Source organism: Geotrypetes seraphini, chromosome 16, assembly GCF_902459505.1.
Source record: "Geotrypetes seraphini chromosome 16, aGeoSer1.1, whole genome shotgun sequence".
NCBI lineage: Eukaryota > Metazoa > Chordata > Amphibia > Gymnophiona > Dermophiidae > Geotrypetes > Geotrypetes seraphini.
The window spans coordinates 35,825,995-35,851,010 of NC_047099.1; the positions used below are offsets into that span (position 1 = coordinate 35,825,995).

A 25,016-nucleotide genomic window follows, 5' to 3' on the forward strand; every position below is an offset into this window, starting at 1 on the left:
CTAAACTGCCCCCTCCCCCCAGCTGTTTCTTGGGGTTTATCTGGCTGTGAGGGGTATAATGTTTTTTTTTGTCTGCAGCTTCTTGGCTGCCTACCCCCATTCCCCTCCTTCCGCCACCACCAGACACTGCTCCTAAACTAAAGCTTAACTTTGTATACCAAGTCATCATTCTAAGAAGGCTCAACTCGGTTTACGCAATTAAATAAACAGGGAATGATTTACAAATGATAAATAGAAGATAATAGCAAAATTTCAAAAGAATTAGTTTTCAAAATGTTTGACAAATAGAGTAGTTTTTAAAGGTTTACAGAAAAACTGAAACAAACTGGAACTTCTTAAAAAAAAGGAGATCATTCCAGAGGTGGGAGAATGTATAGACCAAAGATTGACTGAAGATCTTGACTCCTTTAATCCCTTTTTTAGAAGGAAGGGAGAGTTTAAATTGCTGGATACCTCTTGCAAAGGAGAATCGGTAAATGTCCAAAATAAAGGAATAAGAGGATTAAAGATACCATGTAGAATTTTAAAAGAAATACATGGGCATTTAAATTGAATTCTAAAATAAACCGGGAGCCAATGAAGACTCTGAAGCAAAGGGGATCACATGGTCAAATTTACATTTTCCAAAGATCAGCTTCGCAGCAGTATTCTGAATTAATTGTAGTCTCCATGGGGTCAGGGAATAGAGAAAGTCCATGAAATTGAAGAAAGTTGGATCTTAAGGCCCACAGAGCAGAAGGGTTACCTCTAAAGAGCCAGGGGGCCACTAGATCACAAAATGGTAGCACCGCACTTACTGGATTTTCTTCAGTCACCCCCAGAAATTTATACACAGTTTCCCAATTTATTTAAAAAAAACTGTATAGACCTTCTTCCCAGACACCAGTAGCCATTTATAGGCAAACAGAGCTATTCTGTCCTGTGTACTGAAGCATGGGAGGGATGAGTACCCCCTGTTGGGCAATCACAATTTGATTCTGTTATAATAAAATTAAACATGAGCGGGGAACACAGGAAGGACGGAGCTGGAACAGGAAATCTCTATGGTGTTGGATCAGCTAGGAAGACCTCTGTCCCCAGGAGACCACGTGGAGGCGCAGAGCTCTGCTAATCAGGAGAGGGCAGAAGGTTCCTCCCAGGCTCCAATGTGATACTGCAATTCTGGGACAAGCTGGAGATGAGACACAACAGTGGGACAGTGGGATGCAGTAGCAGCCTGAGTCAGAGATGATATATTGGGGCAGTGGGTTCAGACTTAAATTCCTGCCTATAGCTCGGAGTGGAGTTTGATCAAAGTCCACAGATCTCATGTGTACTCTATGTCTGCCCCCCTCCCCAAATGACATTTCAGAGACTGATAGATGTGGCTTATGAAATGGTCAGCTAGTGACCTCACCTGTTAAAGAGGATTGGGGGGTGGAAAAGGAATTTACAGTGGCTCTATCCAGTCACAGAGTGGATTTGAAAGTTTTACAGAGCTTTGCACAAGTTTCCAAGTTTCCAAGTTTAATATATATTTGATTGATCGCTTTATCAATTTCAAAGCGATTAACACAAGTTTAAAATTACAATATATAAAATTTACAAAAAAACAAACAAACACGACAGAACAATTTCATTACAGGACAAATCGGAAACATTAGGGTAAGTAGGGGGAGAAATTACAATATATTTGAGCAGAATAAAAAACAAATAAGGGAAAACACATATGGGTGGGATAAAAGGGGAAAAGATTAAAAAAAAAAAAATTTTTCTAGCATAAAATGAATCGATTCTGAAACTTGTAAAGATATAAAAGAAAAAACCGAATAAATTTAAATAATAAAAGCGTCGTTAAATAAAAAAGTTTTAAGATTACTTTTGAATTTGTCCAAATTAGTTTCTTCACGTAAATAGATAGGGAGAGAATTCCAGGTTTGGGGCGCTGTAACTGAAAAGATGTATTGTCGACGTGTATTAATTATTTTTAATGAAGGAATTGTTAATAATCGCTGTTTATCTGATCTTAAAGTTCTGTTAGAAGAATAAGGAATTAGTAATTTATAAATGAATGCCGGAGATTTAAAATGAAGGGATTTAAATGTAAGTAGGCAGAGCTTATAGATTATTCTGTGGGCCACAGGGAGCCAATGGGCCTCCTTGAGGAGAGGAGTGATATGATCAAATTTTTTTGCTTTTGTGATAAGTCTGATAGCTGTATTTTGTATGATCTGCAAACGCTTGATCTCCTTTTGGGCGATACCTTGAAACAGGGCATTGCAATAATCTAATTTGGATATAATGAAAGAATGAATGAGAATCTTTAAAGAAGTGGTATCGAATGATTTAGAGATTGATCGTATTTGTCTAAGTCTGAAAAATGATGATTTAATGACGCTATTGATGTAGTCGTGAAAGGAAAGTTTGTTATCGAGAATAACTCCGAGAATTTTGGTTTTTTGTACCACTTGTAAAGGAGATCCAAGAATGGAAATTGGTGATATAAAGGTTGGATTCCACACAGTGGAGTTGTCCAAAAAAGACCACTGGGATGCCAAAACGAAAGAATAACTTTAATGAAGATTAGACATAGCTGTTTTTCAGGCACCAGGAATCTTCACATCAACAATCATGTACATCTACAAAGAACCTTCTAAAATCCATGTTGGTCTGTAATAAATTGATTTCACAAGGAAACGCTATGGAGATAAAGAACTATAGTGTCCACGAGTAAGAGAATGACTCTTCAAACCGCGCATGAGAAGCTCCATTTCTGAATGGAAGTGAAGCTTTTGCAAACTCAATGTAGGAGAATCCAGTGATAATATAAGAACTGCCAGACCAAGGGTTCATTCAGCCCAGAGTCCTGTTTCCAAGAATGGCCAGTCCAGGTTAAAAGTACCTGGCAGAATGCCAAAGAGTAGAAAGATCCATGTCAGTTTATGAACTTTTGCTCCAGGAACTTGTCCAAACCTTTTGTAAACCCCACTACATTCACTGCTTTCTCTCATCTTCCAGCAATAGATGTTGAGTGAAAAAATATTTTATATTTGCTTTAAATGTGCTACTCTGTACTCTGATGCCTTATGAAATTATTATACTTTCAAATCAAGAGATTGGTATGCTTATCTTTAGTTAAACATTACATCCAGTCACTTCCTAAGAACAATTCACAGGATTTTCTGGAGTCTGAGTTTGATGATCATTGGCTTATACAAGCAGTGACAAAGGGTTTGGTGGGTAGATCACACAGGGGTTTGATAACACCGCAGGGACCTCACTAGTTGCACAAGATGGTGGCCTTGTGAAATGCGGACTTTGGATATTATGATATAGGTAAGTTCCCGAGTTGGTCATTCATTCCTTCATGTAAAACACGTCTAGCCTTTTGGCACAATAGACTCCATGCTTTAATGATGTAGGAATCCTGTGGTGTTAAAGGTCATTGTAAAAAGCAAAGGGAATTCCTACAAGTTTGGGATAAATATATCCAAACACTTTCTCCATGAGCGCAAAGCCTTGTACTCAATGGGTTTTCAAACACACACCAATCCTAATAAGTGTCATCTATCTTTTTTTTTTTTTTTGGGGGGGGGGGTTTGAGGGTGTGAGTGTTTTGGGTTCTGTTTACTTGCTGGGGTGCCATAAGAGCAAAGACATCTCTGTATTTTTCATTCAGTTGCTGTAGTAGGGGTTAAAATGTTCACCTGCCATTGCAATGTACATGTTTTGGCTGTGCTTCCTGTTTCTTTAGATTTCTGATTCATATGTAAATTTTGCTCTGCTGTGTAAATTGAGACTTTAATAAACAGATTTATACATAAAAAAAAACTTCTAGCCTGCTTAAATCCCAAATTGAGGGAAAGTATGTTGTTGCAAGAACTTCACTATAAATTCTTGTTACATATATATTCATCCACCTCGAGCAAAAAAGATGGGATCCCTCTGAAACGTGGTACAACAGAAGCTTCTTATAAGTACCAACTATGGGACCACTGGCGTAAGGGGAGGAACAGTCCGCCCCAGGCACGGTCTTTGTAAAGGACACAGGCGCCCCTTCCCATCCCCCTACTGCCGCATGCCCCTTCCCTTCCCTCATATACCTCTTTAATTTTTCCTGCTCAAGCAGCATTATGAAATTGTTGCCCATGTCGGTGTCACCTCTCTGATGTCACTTCCGAGCCTCGTGCCTAGAAGTGACGTCGGAGGGATAGCAGACACAACGTGGGCAATTAGTTTGTGCCGTTGCTCTCACCTGAAAAATTAAAAAGGGGAGGGGGTGAAGAAGAGGGCAGGGGAGGGGTGCCACTTACCCTCACTACACCCCTGTATGGTACTGCGACCAAATACAACAATTTTGGGCAATCATGGCCCTATTTAAGTGCCTTATATTGGACATCTTGGACCCCAAATCCCAACATGTGTCTGTTGGACAGATGATGGTAATAAAGCCACAGGATTATTCCTATGCAAATCAGCTCTCGTCAAAGCAGTGAATACACGATACCCTCCCAATCGGACTCAGTGGAAGAATCATATGCCTGAACTTTTGCATACGGAGAAGCAATCGGCGATAACAGTGAAGGTTTTAGAAACGACCAACACCTCTTAATGATGCAATACCTATGAGATTGAGCTCTACCATTCTGAATGACTTAGATGTGACGCTCCAAAGGTATCATCAATAAATGTATAATTTGGTACTATTAAAGCAATTAATTGGTTTAGAGTAGAATGGGAGGAAAGGGGGGAGAGTGTGTGTGTGTGTTGGGGGGGGATTTGATGGGGAAATGGGAAAGAGAGGTGGGAACCTGGATATAAGCAAGAAATATCTATTATGCACCTTCACGCTGTTGACATGAATAATATATTTTGTGTTATTGCTGGTGTGGTTGAAACTAAAAGATACATTCAAATAAATGTGCTGCTGTATAGCTTCAAGTCTTTGTACTTTAGAAAGAGTAAATAAATAATCTATTTACATTTATCTGTCCACTGCACTCAGGATTCTACAGGCCTCTTTATCATATCGCTCAGTGCGGTAACTCTTATGTGAACCAAGTATAGGACAATCGAGCCATTGTGACATCTCTGATGAGTTTGGCTCTTAGGCATTGATGGAACGAGGCATTATGACATCACAATCTCAGCTCTGGAATGTTGCTACTTTTTGGGGTTCTGCCTGGTACTTGGGACCTGGGTCGGCCACTGTTGGAAACAGGATGCTGGGCTTGATGGACCTTCGGTTTGTCACAGTATGGCAGCTCTTATGTTCTTATGTGAGCCAAGTCTAGGATAAATCAAGCCATTGTGACATCACTTCTGAGGTTGTCTCTTAGGCATTGGTGGAACGAGGCATTATGACATCACAATCTCAGCTCTGGAATGTTGCTACTCTTTGGGGTTCTGCCTGGTACTTGGGACCTGGGATGACCACTGTTCGCAACAGGATACCGGACGTGATGGATCTTCGGTCTGTCCCAGTATGGCAATTCTTATGTATTTTATGAAAGCTGAAAGGCTCGAACCTCATTAGCCGTTACTCATATGAAAGTTCTTCCATCCTCTTAATCAATTTTGTCACCCTTCCCTGTATCTTTCCTCATTTTTCTGGATATTTTTTGAGATATGGTGACCAGAATTCCACTCAGTACTCAAGATAAGGTCGCACCATGGAGCAATAACTAGGCATTAGGATATTTTGTTATATTCCCTTCCTTATAACAGCACTGATTTTATCCCATTTTTATGAAAAGTGCAAACAGTAGAAGGGGAAGTGCCACAATGTGCCACCCGCGTAGAACTTATGTACTAAATGGTGAGACCTTGGTTAGGACCACGGCGGAACGCGACCTAGGGGTGATCATTAGTGAGGACATGAAGGTTGCCAATCAAGTGGAGAAGGCTTCCTCCAGGGCAAGACAAATGATGGGGTGTATCCGCAGAGGTTTCGTCAGCAGGAGACCTGAAGTTATGATGCCGTTGTACAGAGCCATGGTGAGGCCTCACTTGGAGTACTGTGTTCAGTTTTGGAGACCACACTACCGAAAGGACGTGCTGAGGATCGAGTCGGTTCAGCAAACGGCCACCAGGATGGTCTTGGGGCTCAAGGATCTCACGTATGAAGAAAGATTAAAAAAATTGCGGCTGTACTCACTTGAGGAAAGAAGAGAACGGGGAGATATGATTGAAACATATAAGTACATCACGGGACACATCGAGTCAGAAGATGATATCTTCTGGCTCATGGGACCCTCGACCACCAGAGGTCATCCGCTGAAAATCAGGGGAGGGAAGTTTCATGGCGACTCCAGGAAGTACTTCTTCACCAAAAGAGTAGTGGATCATTGGAACAGACTCCCACTCCAGGTGATAAAGGCCAGCAGCGTGACGGATTTTAAGAGAAAATGGGATACTCACGTGGGATCTTTAAGGGAGTAAATTCAGGGGAGGGGATACTTGGAATGGGCAGACTTGGTGGGCTATAGCCCTTTTCTGCTGCTTTTTTCTATGTTTCTAATGTGTGTGGGGGGTGGTTAAGGTGGCATCAGCAGCAGTAGGCAGCCCCCATGGCATTACACCAGGACAGAATGTCCTAAAGTCACTGCCAGATTTCATTTCTTTGTTTGGATGTTAGAATGGAGAACTCTTCAAAATTCTCTGTTTAGTGTAAAGCAACAGCCAAAAAAAAAAATCAAAGCAAGTGTTATTACATTCATAGCAGGATTAAAAAGCAAAGGCTTTCCATAGAGGGACCTGGATCCTCACCATTTCTAGTACTTAGACCAGGGGTGTCCAATGTCGGTCCTCGAGGGCCGCAGTCCAGTCGGATTTTCAGGATTTCCCCAATGAATATACATGAGGTCTATTTGCATGCACTGCTTTCATTGTATGCTAATAGATCTCATGCATATTCATTGGGGAAATCCTGAAAACCGACTGGATTGCGGCCCTCGAGGACCGACATTGGACACCCCTGACTTAGACAGTCTAGGACAGGGGTGGGCATCTCCGGTCCTCGAGGACTGGAATCCAGTCGGGTTTTCAGGATTTCCCCAATGAATATGCATTGAAAGCAGTGCATGCAAATAGATCTCATGCATATTCATTGGGGGAAATCCTGAAAACCCAACTGGATTCCGGTCCTCGAGCACCGGAGTTGCCCACCCCTGGTCTAGAAGGTACAGTTCTCCGTCCCTCCCTCCCTTCCCCCACTCCAGCCACAAAGAGACCTGCCAAAGGAAAAGCATTTTTCTTTAAAAAATGGGTTTATTTGATCTGATTATACACTTGGTGCAAAGGATTGTAGAAAACTGGAATAGTGACTTACAAAAATCTTAAATGCACTTTACGCTCCACGTTTCCATATTTCCTCTTTCCCATTTCATGTCAATCTCTCACCCCCTTCCATGTCCCAGTTTTGAGAGATTTTTTAAAAACGAATAAAATCCTGTACATTCTGTGTAAATTTCAATCCCCTTTATCAGAGGCTGACTGACAGGTTCAGTCTTTTTTTTTAAGGCCTGTTCTGTCCTTGTTTTGAATACAAAAGGATCTGTAGTTCATTTTCTAAAAAAAAAAAAAATACCAACACCTCAGTACAAAATACAAATAGGCTGAACAGGTCTCACCTGTCCTGTGTCAGTCTGCTCAACCCTCTGGGTCCCAACAAGTCAAGAATCCAGCCAGTGCTTGGACTATATGGGAGCCTAAGAGTTAAGGAGATGAGGGGTAGAGAGGAAGGGAAGGGACTCCCTTTTCCCCAGCCCCCACTACAGTTTCCTGAGGTTCCAGCCTGGCAGGTGTGAAAATATATTTCCCATCGCAGCAGGGAGGGTCCTAGAGCTCAGCACAGTGGGAACCAAGCAGGAGCCGTTACCTGGTGTCCCACCCCGCCGGTCCGTTTCAAGATCTAGAACAGGGCTGGTGAAAGGGTACCAGAATGCTTTGCTTATGCCACAGACCAGCAGAAGTGAAGGCACGTATGTTCAGAGGAGCTGTAGGGAGTGGAGCGGCAAAGGCACTGCGTTCTAAATTCACCCATCCCACATAAACTGGAGATAAAAGTGGCAAGACCCTGTACTGTGTTAGGACAGCACTTGATCTGATTTTCCAGCATTTCAAGTTAAAAAAGAAAAGTTCAAGTATCACTCCAAGTGGATTTCCTTTTACAATCAGAAGAATTTTTTTTTAAAAATAAGAATCAGAAGAGACTCTAAAGAGCTAAACAATTCACCCTCAGCCAGGAAACTGGCAGTTCCTTGGGTTACCACTGCCCCAGCAACTAGCAACCTGTCTGGGGGAGACATGTAGAAGCAGCTTGTTCAGAAGGAGATCAAAGACTCGGGGGGGAAATCCAGCCACCCACCGGTGTCTGCAGGGAATCTGTGGCCAGCTCAGCACACTGCAAATCCCCATATCCACTGTCCATGAACTTCACTGGAGCTCCCGGGGATCTTTTAGTGCAGCGAGAGATCCATTTCATTAGCTAAATCGACGAGTTTTCTATATATATATGCATTTTCTTTGACAGAACCAGCCACTCTTAAAAAAAATGCCTTTAAAGTATGTTTACTGCACATCGGAAACTCCCTTCATATTTGCTTTCAGTGGTTCGGTGCTCGCATGAAGTCCGATGAGTCTCCTCTACTCCCGCGGCTACCCTATCCCCATGCAGACCACGGCCTCTTCAACTACACTCCCACCCAGTAAACCCAGCAGCCCCTGCTAACACGAGCTGGTCTGCAGCTTGCTGTCTGTCAGCAGCGACGTGATTGAATGCGGATCATAAGAGCTGTCGAACTCCCCATCTGAGCTCAGGTCTTCATCCTTCAAGGAGGAGTCCTTCATGACACGCGTGTTCTTTCGCCTGTACAGGAGAACAATGAATTAGTTACTCACTCCCCACCAATCTCAGTTAAAACAAGCCTAGGGCCCTGTTTATCCTCTGCATAAAAGGGTGCAAACACTCTCTTGGAAGAAGTCACCGTACACTCCTCTGGACTGGGTAATTGGAAAGAGCCAGCAACCTATGTGAATGACGCTTCCCGGCCCCCCCCCCCCCAACTCTCATGTGTTCGAGCCTCAATGGAGACGAGAAGGCCGCCGTTATCTGAGCTCAGAGACGTCGACATGCTGTGTCTGCCTCAGGCTTGCTCACAACCCCTTGCACACGGTAGTTCAGCAGCAGAGGAGAAAACATATGGGACCCAAAACATAAAACCGCAGGACCTGGGTCTAGCAAGACTGGCGTTATTTGCACCTGCCTGAGAAAGTGAGTCAGTCATTAATACCCAAAGGATTCTTCCTCCTTCCCAATCACCTACCAGGTGTCCTTTTCCAGGGCCTTGATTCGGCTTTGCAGCTGCTCGTTCACCTCCTGCTGCTCCTCCAACTCCCGCAGAGTTTTCTTGCGCAGCCCTTCCAGGCGCTCGATTTCCTCTTCCGCTTCATCCACCTGCCGCTTCAGCGCTTTCACGCGCAGGTTTAACTGAGGAGAGACAGAGGCAGAGTCACAGAACAGCTTAGGCAACAGAGGAGAGAGGGGAGTGGAATGGGTGTCTAGATCTTCCTTCTCAAACAGGAAGGGGGGAATGGCCTATAGCTTCTCTTAGAGGGCATGGCGCATGCTGCTCCCTTTGCCACACACTGGATTTGGAGGCAGCTTGTGACATTTGGTCTCTGGGCTGTATTTTAAACCCTGGGGTCATGGCCCGATAGTATTTGACATGGAGAACAACGATGGGTAAATCCCGGCAAAAGCGAGAGAAGAATTTGTAGACACACACACACATAAAAAGAAAAACAAAATCCCAGAATCATGAGGAAAGGGAGCAGCATCTCTCTGCACACGGCGATACTCACCTGGTCTTTCTGGTCAGTGACCTGCAGCCTCTCATCATCTAACTGAATGGTCAGTTCTTTCACCTTCCTCTCTAGCTTCCGCTGTGCAGACAGCAAAGTGCTCCTATCCCTGGAGATCGCAGAGAAACTGGTGTCAAAGGAAGTTTATCTTGTTGAGCAGATCCAATGGATCGTACAGGTTTTTATCTGCCTTTTACTATGGGGTAAATTTCTTCATAAAGGCAATGAATGAATCGTAATAAATTAATATGTTAAGGGAAACCCAGGACCAGAAAATTAAATTAAAGGAAGAAAACCCCCCCCACCAAAACACAACCCCACAACACACAAGGAACCCTAGTGCCAAAAAAAAAAAATGCAGAGGAGGCTCTTCCTTAGAGGCAAAGGGAGGAAGTGGAAAGGGCTACAGACTCCACCCCCCCCTTCCTGAACCCAGGTGGCTCTCTCCACCTTCTCCCCTCATACCTTTCTTCGGCCTGTAACTTGTCCTGTGTCTCTTGTAGCCGGGCTTCCAGCTGAGACAGGTTAGCACTGTGTTTCGGCAGCCCCTCCGTACTTGCCAGGCGGTTCTTCAGTTCTCTGTTCTGAATTCGGACAAGAGTAAAAAGAAACAGAAATGCAAAATTACCCAGAGGGTGAGAGGAGATCCAGGGTAATGGCAGACAGTGACTGCAATGCGCAGTGGGGAAGGTCATCAGGCCTTGTGTTATGCAGCCATGTGACTAGTGGTTACATAATTCCTATTCTGGCTTTAGTTAACTCTTAATTTAATGTTACATAAAAATACAAAACTTCTGAAAAACTCCTGCAAGCTCCTCCGGACATGTCCCTGCAGATCAAACCCCGCCTCCTGGTAATTACACCCGCTGCTTCCTCAGAAACTGAGCCAGAACATACCTGTGGAAAACATGCAAGTTCCCTCTCCCTCACCTCATGTAGAGAAGGGCCTGAAGTTGGATGCACATCACAGGAGAAGCAGCATTGTTGGGGCTCATTTAGTTAATAAGTTCAGGTAATAGTTTATAGTCAATGGAGAGGACACACCAGGCGTTGCTAATTACAGGGAACGAGTACAAGAATAGCTCGAGGACCAGGCGAGGGAACATGTGTCTGTGTGTTTGTTTACAGCAGCACAAGTCTGAGCGAGATGCGGGGTCCTACATTTCTGGTTCCCCCTTCCCATTTGGTGCTGCAAGAAGTGAGAGACTGCCCAGCTCATATGTCACAAAAAAAAACCCAAAACCCAAATACCTAGACAACAAGTTTAAACCTGGTGTAGGGAGAAGCAGAGAAGGCAGGTCATTGTACTGTTAGACCACAAAGAGCAAGCAGCAACCCATGCCACCAGGTCACACTTGCCTGCCTCTCCAGGGCAATCTTGTCGCACTCCAGGTCCTGACGGCTCGCCCGCTCCTGCATCAGTTCCGCCCGCAGCTGTTCCATCTGAGAAAGGGATAGAACACATACATTACACAAACCAGGAAGGCCGATCGCCCTGTCCGTTAGATTCTGCCCTTCCTAAAAGGTACCAGCAGAGCTGGAGAATCCAGGCATGATGTTAAAAGTAGGTCTGGCTGCACTATTGACAAACTCACTTTTACTTTAAACAAACCATTTTACTATGCACCTTCAGAGATTTTTCAAGGTTATCGCACATGAAATTAAACCTCAAAACCCTACAAACTGTGGTGCTGTGGCCTACTAGCTTTGAGCCCCTTGGGGGGGGGGGGTGGCCCAGTTGCATGGATCTCAGGAAGGGGTGGGGGGATTCTCTTTGCTGTTTGCTTAAAAAGGTAGCTATACCCCCCACTCACATAGAGTGGAAATGTGAGGAAATTGCATATTGGGTGGAATTGGACAAGATAAATAATTCTTATATAATCCTAGAACCTCTCCCCACCTCCATATTTCTGGGGCATCAAGATTGGAAAAATTACTAGAAGTGTTTGCCGGTTACCCTGGATTGTCCATTATCTTACACCAAAACTCATCTTGGGCCTCTTCAGTGCTCCTTCCCCCCAGTCAAATGTTTTGTAGGAGAGATTAAAATTACCAAAAATAAAAATAAAAAGGAGTCTGGTTTCAGCAGTGTCGCTACCCATAACATCCCTGCACTCCTATGACCTGCCACTAACCAGGTCCATATACGTCATACCTGATCTCGGCTTCTATTGATCCGATCGGTCAGCAGCTCGCCTGTGTTTTTCTCCTCATCCAGCTCAGTTTCCAGACGCTTAATCTTGTCCTGGAACAGAAGGAGAAACAGAGAATCTCAATCAGCGGCAGCACTTGCGACTCTGGGCAAGTCACTTAACCCTGCAAAGCCCTAGGTACACGGCAAGTACCTGTATAGAAATATGTATCAAATCCCATCCACCCTTCCCCTTCTCTGGGAGGACGACAGATACAAGTGGGGCACATAAGCTAATGCTATGGAAAGGAACGAGTTCAGGTACACCGATGCAACTTTTTAAAGATATTTTAAATTATTAATACTGTAAACCGGCCAGATACTTGTGATGGTCGGTATATCAAACTAAGAAACTTGGAAACTAGAGCGTAAGAAGAAAAAGGGGTCACTATTCCACCAGTGGCACCAAGTGTTGCTTTTAATTCTGGCCACCGCCAGCTAATTTAGATCGGGGACTGACCCGGAATACCTGGGTCAGCAGCGGTATCCAGGTGTTATGCAGGTCCCAACAACGTGCTGTGTTGTACCCACTTAGCCAACTAGGAAAAAGCAGTTTAAGCGGTTTGTAGGGACAGCATTAGACGTCACTGGACATCACCTTAACAGGGGGAGTCTATCTGGTGGCACTGCCCTAATTAAAAGGTTCGCTCAGCGCGATTTCTGTGCAAGTAAATCATTTTGAACCTGGGCCCGGGCATCTTGGTTTCTACTACAATTACACAGAGTGATTTGGCTGGGATTAATACGACAGAGAAGCGAGACAGTTACAGTGTCTGGATTTTTTTTAAAAAGTCACGAATTCAGGGTCACTGACTTCCAGCCCCTTGAACTGGCGTGACCGATCATCCTGCGACCGCTTCTTGGATTCCATGTCTTGCTCCATGACCTGTAGGCGCTGACCAAGCAGCTCCTTGTCCAGTACAGCGCTCTCTTTCTCCGCCTGACTATCCTGCACACCCTGCTTCAACCTTTGCACCTACAGCAGAACAGAGAAAACCAAAAATTAGTAACTATTCTCAGCTCCAAACAGGCCACAGGACAGTCACCTTATGCAGGAGCTCCCCCTACTGGCCAGTTCAGGACCACACCCTCTCACCTGTAGCAGGATCCCTCCTCCTTTCCCCTCCCCCCCCCACTAGTGAGTCCAGGACTGCACCCCCTCCCCTGTGCTTTCCCCAGTGGCCACTCCATAAATCACAGTCCTCTCACCTAGGACATGTTTATAGAGCTTCCAAGTTACCCAGTTCTAGGAGGGAGAGCTTTTAGCTAGTGAGATGGATAACCTGGACATAGAGATGAATAAACTGGATATACTGGCCTCACTTGTGTATGCTGGACACTACAGACATTTTTAAAATATATTTTCCCATAGCCTGGCCCAGCCTATACCTTGCTGTCTGTGAACACATGTATCCTTTGAAATGCTAACCCAGCTGGCTTTTGCTGCAAAGTTCCTGTCTCCATTCCCTTCTGAGAGGATACTTCTCCAAGGTTCTGCTGAGCTGTTATCAGTGCTGTATGACTTCACATATGCCAGGCACCTTGGAAAGCCATAAAACATTTATAACAAGCAACAATCCCTGCAGGATGACGGGGGAGTAGAGATGAAGGAGTGTGGTACCAAGACAGAACTTTTAACTAGACTGGACATTTGCTGCCTGTCTCTGTCTGCAAGTTATGGGAATCAGGCACAGCTGGGGTGCTGGAGGTCACCCTTGCCAACTTTCTGCATAAGACTATCTACAAGGACGCCATCCTGAAGATGCACAGCGTTGTAAAACCACAAATTAGCATTTGCAAGGTGATAAGGATCTCAGAGCAGGAGGAAGAAAGTTCACGAAGAATTCTCTGTTTCTGCTCGGGCCCCCCTGGGGAGGGGAAGTGAGAGAGGCGTGGACTGGGGGGAGGAATAGTTAGGTATACATTTTTGTACCAATAGGGAAGTACATGACCAGAGTTCGGGGATGTGCTTTTTTGGAATGAAGGAAGAATTTCTCTGTATAAAAAAAAAACGTGCATCACAGGTAGAGCCAGAGAGATTCATTTGCTTATGCTGCGGGGAAGTGCTAGCCCCCTGCTAAGCATATGAGTGTAAGTTCTACTCTCCATTGCATATTCTGAACTGACAATATATTTCTTTCTACTATGCCTTTGTTGCTGTAATTTTGTAAGTCTTTATACTAACAATAAAAATATTGTCTGTTTTGGAAAATACAATGCTGTCTCGTAGTCATTCTAATGAGGTAAAATAAGTGGCATTACTTCACTAGTCCTGCTTTTGAACTTAAGTGTGGGATGGGTCGTCCTTCATTCTACCCACTGTGCACACTGCAAAGTCCCATGATGGATCAGAGTGGGGGATGTTAGAAATCCAGGCATGCCTTAAAGTCTCTCCGGGAGCTGGGTAACGTGGAAGAAAGGTCATAGTTTCTGTGAAACAGAATAAGCTCGTTCTGTGGCTCTTATGGAAGCTGCCAATCACCAGCAAGCTAAGCACTTAAATCCAGGCTTGCTTCATCTAAGTCCCTGGGCAGGATGAGCAGACACTACCATATTATCAAGCCATTCAGCTGTAAAAACATCTTTAATGCATGCAAAACCAAGATGAAGTGCCACCCTGTCCATTAAAGAGAGATTTCAAATTCCTGAAACACAACAGGGCTTAATTAGAGCCACATCCCAGTGTTATTTAGAGCAGGGATGTCAAAGTCCCCCCTCGAGGGCCGCAATCCAGTCGGGTTTTCAGGATTTCCCCAATGAATATGCATGATATCTATTAGCATACAATGAAAAGCAGTGCATGCAAATAGATCTCATGCATATTCATTGGGGAAATCCTGAAAACCTGACTGGATTGTGGCCCTCAAGGAAGGACTTTGACACCCCTGATCTAGAGGGAGGGAAATTTACAGACAACTCTGACCAGTACAGCAGCTCACCTAGCCCAATGCACAGATTCAAGCTTTTCCTCAGGCAAATCCATGTGTGTGGACAGATGTCACACCCCGCTACCCCCCAGCTCCATGGGAATGATTTCTGCCAGGTAAAGCTATCTTCACCGTGGGAAGTGCACATTTCCAGCCCTGCATCACACTTTTTAATCAGTAACTGCTGGTCCTGCTCTCAAGGACACACCAGGACTGGCCTTCCTTTCACCTTCATGAATCATCACAGCACTTTTATAATAAAAGCAGGCTCACTGGATTTTAAGGTGAAATCTCTTAAAAGCCTGCTATCCCCTCTAGGAAAAGGTAATGCAAGACCCACTGCTCCTAAATGCCCCATAAATTCCACACCAGTCCATGGAAATGGCAGCAAATGTGGCAATTATAACTAACTGATAATAATTTTTATATTACAAATTTTAGACTCAACTACAACTGTTCCTCCAAATTAGCAAAATGTCCCTTTTCTGGGTTGGTTTTTTTTTTTTTTAAGCATTACTGTGCTAAACATTTCAGCAGTGCACTCTATAGGGCCTAGTTCCCCCGCCATACCTCCTCCTGTAACCGGGTCACACTCTGCTGCATCCGCTCTGCCTCCGCTGCCCGCTCCTTCACCTGCTTCTGAGAATCCCCAATTTCTCTGCGAGATTTCTCTTTGTACTCCTCCAGTTGGTACTGGAGCTGAGAAAGGGAGCCACGGGACTCATCCGATATGTGATCCAGCTGTGGAAAGGCAAAAGGGACACATCAGAGGCAGAAAAGGCAAAACAAGGTGGCACATTTCAATCACTGGAAAAATCTGTGAGCAATACATGGGTGTACAGGAAAAGCTGTGGGATCGTGACCCTAAGAGAATTTTGGAAAACAAAGAGGATATGATTATCTTGAGCATCCCCAGCCTGACTGATAAAAACCAGATATAGTAGCAAAAGTTACAAAAAACACCAGAACAGCATTGACTAGAGGGAAGTGAAGGGAAAGAGGATGGGACCTGATACACACATCTCCCTCCATATTTGCTGTGGTAGGGGATTAACAGACCCGCTGTTTTCTGTTAAAAACCATCATGAATATGGTGAAACTGCGAATAACATGGTGGGAGACATGGCCTGTTCCTGAAGGAGAGGCAAAACACGGTGAAGAAAATGGGAAGGGGGAGGCATAGGTTAGCCACTGTTTAGTCTTTTGACGGAGACTTCAGTAGTTGGAACCTACGAACAGTACCAGGCAGAGCTTTGGATTCTTACTCAGAAATAGCTAAGAAGAAGAAAAAACAAACAAACAAATTTTTTAATTGAATCAGGTTGGGCAGACTAGATGGACCATTCGGGTTTTTATCTGCCGTCATCTACTATGTTACTATGTCCTTAAAAGGACAGTTAATAATTTCAAAGGCATCAGCAAAAAGGAAAGCTTTCAGTTTGGACTTAAAAATAGTTTAGGGTTGTCCCTTCTCACAAATATTTCGGCATGGAATTCCAGAGAGATGGGGTGGTTACCGAAAAGATATTGAAAATGCATGGTGTTAAGAACATAAGAAGTTGCCTCCGCTGGGTCAGTCCAGAGGTCCATCGCACCCATAGTGAAGGAACGGTAAGCAAGTTCTGCAAGTCAGCGCGAAATGATCTTAACGGGGATATAGGGAATAAGTAATCTGTTATTTTGTACCTGGGACAATGGAGAGTTTAGCGACTTGCCCAGCATCTGCAGTGGGAATTGAACCCAGTTCCCCTGGATCTCAGGCCACTGTACTAATTATTACAATACTCCTCCATGCCACAAGATTACTTGGTGAATCGTGTGTGGAGAGGCAGAAGATCCTCAAATACCAAGAAATGCAGCCCAAGGCTAAGAAAATGTGGCTGAAAGATACAGGGATATTTCCCTTCATTTTGGGTGCCACAGGCTTGATCAAAAAGAATTTTCAAGTACACCTGGATAAGTTGCCTATACATAATACACCTTATGAACTCCGGAAAGCTCTCTTTGGCTCAGCGCAAGTACTACATCAAGCATTAGCGGTAAACTTGAGAGTGCGAGATACTCCACATACAGTGGCTTAGGAGCGAGATTCATTCCTGGTTTTGGTACGATGTGCAAAACTAATCCACTTGGAGAGACAACCCAGCAGGATACAGGGAAAAGGTTTCTGTCTCCTCGCTTTCTGTGCGAGCCAATTATGCTCTCCCTTTGCTGGGAGAAAGCAGGCAGAGCGAACTCGTCATCCAGCTTTTTCTGCATGCTATACCTCAAAGCACTGAACAAATCTCGAGCTCTGTGTCGGGTCGGGAGTCGGAGAACGGGACAGTGGAATCTGGAAGTCTTCCAGCATTCTCACTTCCACTGCCATATGCTATGTCACCTCCCTCTACAGCAGCGTCGCATACGTTTTTGAAGCTGCGGCACACTAAACTTGGGGCTGCAGCTGGAAAGCATCTGGACGTGCGAGGTCCGTACTAGTGCAGAGGCCCTCCAGAAAGGGCCTTGAGCTTGCTAACCCTGGGAGGAGGAGAGGTGCCAGCACCTCAAGAGCTAAGTCCCTTAGGTAAGTCAGCACCTCTCCTTCTTGCCGGCGTCTTGCGGTACATCCTGAATCTCACCGCAGTGCACAGTGCTACATTAGCGATTCCCCTGTGGCAAATGCACCAAAGCCTATTCAGTTCCTATCATGGCTTTGTAAAAAGGGCCCTAAGCTCTTTGGTCCAGGAACCCATATGGTAACATTTTAGGAGTTAACCAGGTGACAATGTTTTGTTTTGGGGGTTTTTTTAATTCCCAGGATGCTGAACAGAAGCCTTTTGCTGAAGCACAGCAGGGGAGAGTTTAAACTTTAGATGAAGTTCTCCCGATAGGTTGGCGGCAGGAATTTGGCACTTACCTCTCGCGTGAGCTTCTCAATGGTTTTATCTAGCAAACGTTTCTGCTCCTCTAGCTCACTCTTCATCTTCTTCAGCTGCTCCTTCTGCCTCAGCTCTTCCTGGTAGCTGTCCTTCAGCTCCTGGTACTCCTCGGACAACCTGTTCAGGCTCCTCTGCGCTTCCTCCAGCCGGCCCTCCAAGGACCTCTTCACTATGGCCAGCTCCTGCTCCTGGTCGGTGGCTTCTCCCAGCGATAGCTCCATGCGCTTCCGCTCCATCTACAAGAAGAAAGCAGGGGGGGGTCAGACACGGTCTTGTTTAAATTGAATTTTAGAAGCATTCTTACAAAAAGAAAACAACAAACCAAACAAACCATAACCTCTTGACTGAAAAATAAATCATTCTCCAAAAAGAAAAGAAAGAAAAAGTTACAATTCAAATAGGAAACAAATGCATTTCTAGGTTAACTATTCTTGGTCTCCCATATGTGGGCTAAGTCTAGAACATAACAATAGCCTCAATGGGTCAGACCAATGGTCCATCAAGCCTAGTAGCCCATTCTCACGGTGGCTAAAACCCAAGGAGTAGCAATATTCCAGAACCCGAAAGAATAGCAGGGTTCTGGAATTCCAAAGAGCAACGACATTCCATGCTACCGATCCAGGGGAAGCAGTGGCTTCCCCCGTATCTTTCTCAATAACAGACTATGGACTTTTCCTCTAGAAACTTGTCCAAACCTTTCCCGCTATGCTATCTGTTCTTACCGTAACCTCTGGTAATGCGTTCCAGAGCTTAACTATTCTCAGAGTGAAAAAAAAAAAACATTCCTCCTATTGGTTTCCTCCTATTATTTCCCTGTAACTTCATTGAGCATCCCCTAGTCTTTGTCATTTTTGACAGAGTGAAAAATCGATCTGTTCAGGATTTTGTAGACTTCAATCCTATTTCCCAAGCTGAAGAGCCCTAACCTTTTTAGTCTTTCCTCATATGAGAGGAGTTCCAACCCCTTTATCATCTTAGTCGCTAGTCGCTCTTTTTTGAACCTTTTCTAGCGCCACTATATCTTTCTTGAGATAAGAAGACCAGAATTGAACACAATACTCCAGATGAGGTCACACCATGGAGCGATGCAGGGGCATTATAACATTCTTAGTCTTGTTAACCATCCCTTTTTTAATCATTCCTAGCATCCTGTTTGCTTTTTTTGGCCGCCGCCACACATTGAGTGGAAGGTATCATCTTATTGTCTACAATAACACCCAGATCCTTTCCTTGGGCGCTAACCCCCAAAGTGCACCCTAGCATCCAAAAATAAAGGAAAAAGAAGACAACTTTACCTGAAAAGCTCGGGAAACAACACATACAATATTTCAGAAACAGTGCCTTTGCCATCTAGGAAATATTGCAGCTGGAGTGGCTCAAAAAAACACTTATCTAACGTCATTCAGATTTACTAAGCACTGCTTGGATAGTGCAACAGAAGTGTTGGGGATACGATGTTGAGCCAAAACAAGCTTCCTTCCACTCTGTGTCCATCTAGGTGCATCAGGGAAGATCAAAATCTTACCCCCTCGAAAGTCACAATCCACTTTCTTTAAAAATAATCACAATATGGTGGTATACGGGGGTGGGAGAAATTGGGAGCTTTGTTTTGGTTGGTATATACTTATATTGTTTTGGGTGGGGGGGTTGTAATTGGACGCTATCTGTTAGAGATTATAAGAACACAACTCTCTGACGCTTGCCTATGCTTTTGTTGCTTTGTTTGAGGGGGGGATGTTGTTAGATGGGGATCTTTGGGAGGCATTATTCCTACTTTGTATATTTTGCTATGTAGGTTATTGACTGGTGTTTACTGCCGTTAATAAAAACGATTTACTCTATAAATAAAGCGCAATAAGGCATCGCTATCCTAAAGAAATAGAGGAGACACAGCTAAGCGATCTAGCAAGCGTTTCCTCTACCGAAGCCTCCAATATTCCGGTCAAATTCAAGCCGTCAGAAGACATCTCAACTTGCTCCGGTCTTAGCAAGGAGCTACGTCACTTTTTAACTGGCAAAGGATTATAACATATCTTATTCATATTTGAAGACTACATTAAAAAAAAAAAAATTTTTAAAACGCACATCTTTTTGTGTTGAATGGAAAATTCAACAGTTGCCTGCGTCTGGTAGCACTTTATAAATAATATAAAGCAGTAGTAGTAACACTTATATAATTCTCAGATGGGCTGGGGAAGGCTTCAATGGCTGGGAGGGTGTAGACGGACTGGAGCGAGCTTTGACGGTGACTTCAGTAGTTGCAACCTAAGAACAGTACCGGGCAGAGCTTTGGATTCTTGCCTAGAAATAGCTAAGGAGAAAAAGAAAAAAAAAAACCCCACCAGGTTGGGCAGACTAGATGGACCATTCGGATCTTTATCTGCCGTCATCTACTATGTTACTATGTAAATGTAATTTGTAAACATTTCACCTGCTGAATCTGCTCAGACAAACCTTTTCACAGCCACTCCAGCTTTAGTGTTTTCCCAGAGTCTTGGAGAATGGCAGGTAATACCACAGCAAAATGGAAACCCACAGAGAAGAAAATTTTTTTAAAAAAACCCCACTGTGGAGTGACGATGTTCCTGAAATGGACTTTATTGAAGATATATAAGTTCCAAAAGTCAACGTAACATAAGAACATAAGAACATAAGAACATAAGAAGCGCCATCTCCGGATCAGACCTTCGGTCCATCAAGTCCGGCGATCCGCACACGCGGAGGCCCTGCTAGGTATTCACCTGGCTTATTTTATAGCCAACCATATCTTTATATGCCTATCTCAAGGAGATATGCATCTAGTTTGCTTTTGAAACCTAGGACTGTCGATTCCGCAATAATCTCCCCTGGGAGAGTATTCCAGATGTCAACCACTCTCTGTGTGAATCCACATAAAAACAGGATAATCCACATAAAAACCTTATCCTGTATGTGGATTGTTACGTTGACTTTTGGACCTTTTATATCTTCAATCAAGTCCATTTCAGGAACATCGTCACTTCACAGATAATACCACAGAGCAGACTTTCTAAAGTGACTCCAGAACTTGCCAAATAAGAGAGTCCAACATTATTGTAGTTGGCTTAACTAGGAGGAGGTCATCGAAAAGAGTCAGGCCAACAGCCTGGTCCCCTGCAGCAGCTCCCTACTAAGCTCCAATCATTGCTGTGATAGCAATTAAGGAGGCAGGGACGGACACAAGCCTTTTACCTCTAGCCTAGTGATTTTCTCTTTCATCCGGGCCTCGGTGCCCTGCAGATCATCCGAGAAAGCAGTCAGCTCCTTCAGCTGCCCCTCCAAGTTCAGGACCTTCCTCCTCAGATCATCGTTCTCCTCCTGAGTCTCCTTCAGGGTGCATTCAATCACCTTCTTCATTTGCTCCGCTGCCTCTCTCTCACTTTCTATCACTCCCTTTACCTACAAACAGGAAGCAGAGAGAAAAAAATCAGCTGTCTGTTTCTCTCACCCTTCCTCTCCCCCCAACACAGGTCAGCAGATGGGCAAGATGACCCTCGCAACAAAAAGATCAGAGCCCACACCGCAACATTCCACAACAGTCTCTTAGGCCCCTCACCCGTGAAGTTTCTTCATAGCTTTTCTTCAGCTGTTGCAGATCTTTCCGGAAGCTCTGCTGCAGCTGCTCCTTCTCTCGGTCCCGACTGCTCGCCTCCTCTTTCAGCGCCCCCTTCAGCGTCCCCAGCTCCCGTTCACGTTGCTGCAGAAGCTCCTCCTGGCGCTGCCAGTCTAGTCTCAGCTGCTTCAGTTCCTCCTGCACCCGCACAAGTTCCTATCAAGGGGCACAAACCCGAGACGTTAAGGGCTGCAGACAATACATCACAGGTAAACCAAAGACGGAGTGGTGAAGGGACTGAACACATCAACTAGAGAATGACACAGTGACAAAATTCATCACCGTTACCGTCCCCGCGGATAACCACGGGAAACCATCTTCATATCATTCTTTAAGGAGCGAGGGAAGAATCAGAATATGAATGGCCACAACCACTGACCCTCAAGCTTTGCTTTGAAGAATGCTGGTATAGATGACATGGGATTATTTCCCGCGGTTATCCGCGGGGACGGGAACGGTGATGAATTTTGTCACCGTGTCATTCTCTAACATCAACCTTAAGGAACAAATACAATTTTATTATAAGCAAAAATAGCATAAAACCATGTCATATATGTAAAGCCAAGTCTTGTGAATTTTATGGATCCAACACGGTCCGTGTTTTGGCTTCTGTGGAGAAGCCTTCCTCAGGGGTCGGCCCAGTAGATGGCGCTCATTGAGAGACTCTTCAATTGACAAGACTTAAAGGCTGGTAAAGCTGGATTGAAAAGGACATAAAAACCACTAAAGACGCCGTAAAAACTTGCACACAGCATCAAAGTGAAACAAAACACACCCAGGTGTGGTTCCGAGGACCAGTGACTTCAGTCCTCAGCACAAGATACATCTCGGGTTCCAGCCTTGCTCCTGCCCTTACAAAACCCACTTACCGTTCTCAAAGCCTCCACCTCTGCTCTGTCCACGGCACCGGTCTTAGAGTGAGCCACTTCTAACTGCATTACAGAGAACCTCTCCCTCAACTCACGGAGCTCATCCTCACATTCCTCCTTCTCCAGCTTCATCTGCATCAGCCTGGCGGGGGGGGGGGGGGGAGGGAGGAGTGAGAGAGAAAAAAACATAAGTAAACGGAAGTCAACATAAAATCAAAACCCAGCACAGAAGAAAGCCCCAATTCAGTCCCTGCAATCCATCTAAAACACAAGCAAAGCAGGGGAGGGAAAGGGACAAAAGGAGACAGCGAAAGGGTAGGCGAGTAGAGGAAAGCCTGGACAGGTGATGTTGAGTAGCCCCTCACTCTTGCTTGGCAGCACGCAGCTCCTCCTTGTTCTTTTGGAAGAGCTCTTTCCAGTGTCCGATCTCCTCGCCGCTTTCCTCCACCTCCCGCTGGAGCTTCCTGACCACAGAATTTATTTTCTGACGCTCAGATTCCAAGCCCTCCTGGTCCTACACACATTACAGACAAAGATCAGTCAGGTGTTGGAAGCTCAAGATCTTCCTGCAGGCACCTGCCGCTGGCTAAACCTTGTGCTCAGTTTGTACAGTCCAGGAACAGTGACTTCCCAAGGAGAGGGCTGTGAGGAGAGATCATCTCTCACTAACACACCCAATAAAAACTTACAAACAATAAGACACTGCGAGGGTGTCTACTGTGCCACACCCCAGTCCTTAAACCATCCAATCCCCCACCCCTTGGCCAGAGATATCCAGTAGAGGTGTACACGGGCAAGGGGACCATGGGAAATCGGCAGGAATGCAAAATTGGTGACAAAAGATCCATTTATGCTGGGGATGGGGTGAGGATGAAAGCCAGATTAGGTCCCCAGTCATACCCCAGCCTTAAGGTAACCAATCTGCCAGCTCCCTCCCCCCCACCCCACCTCAAGGTGCCCTATGGATAGGCATGGCCTAATGGTCAGAACAATGGACTAAAAAGCAGAATTCAAATCCCACCTCTGCCACTGACTTTCCCTGTGACCTTGGCCAAATCTATCGTTCCGTGGAAAGACACCATAGTTTCACACCTGAGAAGCTAGCAAGGACAAATGTGTATAAAAAAGGGGGGAGGGACTGTGTTTAGCCACGTCTCTCCCCTGAGCCTCGGCCTTTCACCTGCGACACATTCTCCAGGCTCTTCCGCAGCTGCTCCATGTCCTTTTGATAATTCTGCCGCACTCGGTCCATCTCCTTGTCGTGGTTGGCCACCTCCTCCTTCAGAGCGCCCTTAAGTGCTGTCAGCTCCCTCTCTCTCTGACGCAGCATCTCTTCCTGTTTCCGTTTCTGGGCCAAGGCCTCTTCCAGCTCCTCCTGGATCTCCTGCAGCTCCTAAAGGTGTGTGTGGGGGGGGGTAAGTAGGAGAGACTGCAAGGAGTACCAATTCTCTCCACCTCCCCCGTGATTCACCCAGTCTGCCTCAGTTTTAAAAGAGCAAAATCACTTTCTTATGTACTGCTAAAGAATGAATACGCTTGGGCTGCCTTCCACAGGGTTCATATGTGACTGCCCTTAACTAGGTCTGAATAAAAGGTACTTCAAGCCCAGTTCAAGTCACTAGTCTACACAACCATCAGGGTGCAGGGCTGGGCTGGACAGGGGAGGATCACAGCTACACTGTGGCTGGAGGTCACTGAACTTTCAGGACCTCCAGTTTACTCTGGAGCTATGTTCTCTCTAAAAGTTGTGAAAACCTTCTCAAGTTTCAATGTCTCTTGTGTCCTTTCTTTTTACCTAGGGCAGAAGATCAGATGCCCCACCTAACCCTACCCAGGCTCATTCTCCTCTGTACATCTGTGTTGTGGCCTGCCTCATAGCTCTTTAGGGCCAGTTAAAACAGAATTTGTACCTTGAGTAGGGCATCTCTCTCTGCAGAGTTCCCCGATGACTTCCGGAGGAGAGCCAGCTCCTCTTGCAGATCCAGAAACTCGGCCTCCAAAGCCCTCATTTTGGTCTCACCGCGCTCCTTATCCATTCTCAGCTCCACCAGTCTGAGGAGTCCCATAGAGAGATTTTGTTAGCACATTCCTGTCCCAAAGGGCACACGGGCATCGCTAGAGGTACGCATGCAGCCCAGAGCCCGCCTACTTTCACCCCCCCTCCTGTCCACAGTCCTATAAACATTTCAGAGCCCGGTTACAGGAACCCTCTAGCCCAGATCCCGGTTATTGCCGTCTACTTCAACCACCAGTTTGATGGGCCAGCATTGCTCTCTCCCCAATATAGCATTAAACTGCCCCAGAAAGGGAGGGGGGAGGGCACCGTCTGACCCCCCAAGCATACAGTCAAGAAAAGGGGGAGGGGGGGAAGGGAAGTAGTTCTCACTCCTGCAAGATGTCATTTAGCTCCTTCTGCTTCCTCTCAAAGGCCTCCTTCAGGCGGCTACACTCCTCCACTCTCTCCTCCAGCTTAATCTCCAGGTTCTGTTGGACTCTGCTAGGTTCCAGTCTGATGCACTGCTGGGGGAATAACACAGAGAAAGACCTCACCAATTACTGCTGTGTGTTCAATAGATAATGGTTACTGTGGATGGGCAGACTAAATGGGCCATTTGGCCTTTTAACTGCCATCACATT

General features: G+C 45.2%; 1 protein-coding gene across 3 annotated transcripts in view; it reads right to left on the reverse strand.

Moving 5' to 3' along the window:
- Positions 1-7,535: 7,535 nt before the first annotated feature.
- The window catches only part of CGN (cingulin), a 36,355-nt gene continuing 18,874 nt past the window's right edge, over positions 7,536-25,016 (reverse strand). For 2 of the 3 annotated variants that reach the window (XM_033923718.1, XM_033923719.1), the window contains exons 6-21: positions 24,766-24,899; positions 24,290-24,431; positions 23,560-23,772; positions 22,745-22,893; positions 22,380-22,521; positions 21,454-21,666; positions 21,090-21,296; positions 17,858-18,115; positions 15,532-15,702; positions 12,849-13,010; positions 11,999-12,088; positions 11,203-11,286; positions 10,309-10,427; positions 9,844-9,952; positions 9,306-9,469; positions 7,536-8,848 (exon numbers count right to left, since the gene is read on the reverse strand). In XM_033923718.1, the coding sequence (XP_033779609.1) occupies positions 8,707-8,848; positions 9,306-9,469; positions 9,844-9,952; positions 10,309-10,427; positions 11,203-11,286; positions 11,999-12,088; positions 12,849-13,010; positions 15,532-15,702; positions 17,858-18,115; positions 21,090-21,296; positions 21,454-21,666; positions 22,380-22,521; positions 22,745-22,893; positions 23,560-23,772; positions 24,290-24,431; positions 24,766-24,899 (2,499 nt within the window). In that variant the 3' untranslated portion in view covers positions 7,536-8,706. The remainder of the gene's footprint in view (positions 8,849-9,305; positions 9,470-9,843; positions 9,953-10,308; positions 10,428-11,202; positions 11,287-11,998; positions 12,089-12,848; positions 13,011-15,531; positions 15,703-17,857; positions 18,116-21,089; positions 21,297-21,453; positions 21,667-22,379; positions 22,522-22,744; positions 22,894-23,559; positions 23,773-24,289; positions 24,432-24,765; positions 24,900-25,016) is intronic. The other variant, XM_033923720.1, reaches the window with a different exon arrangement.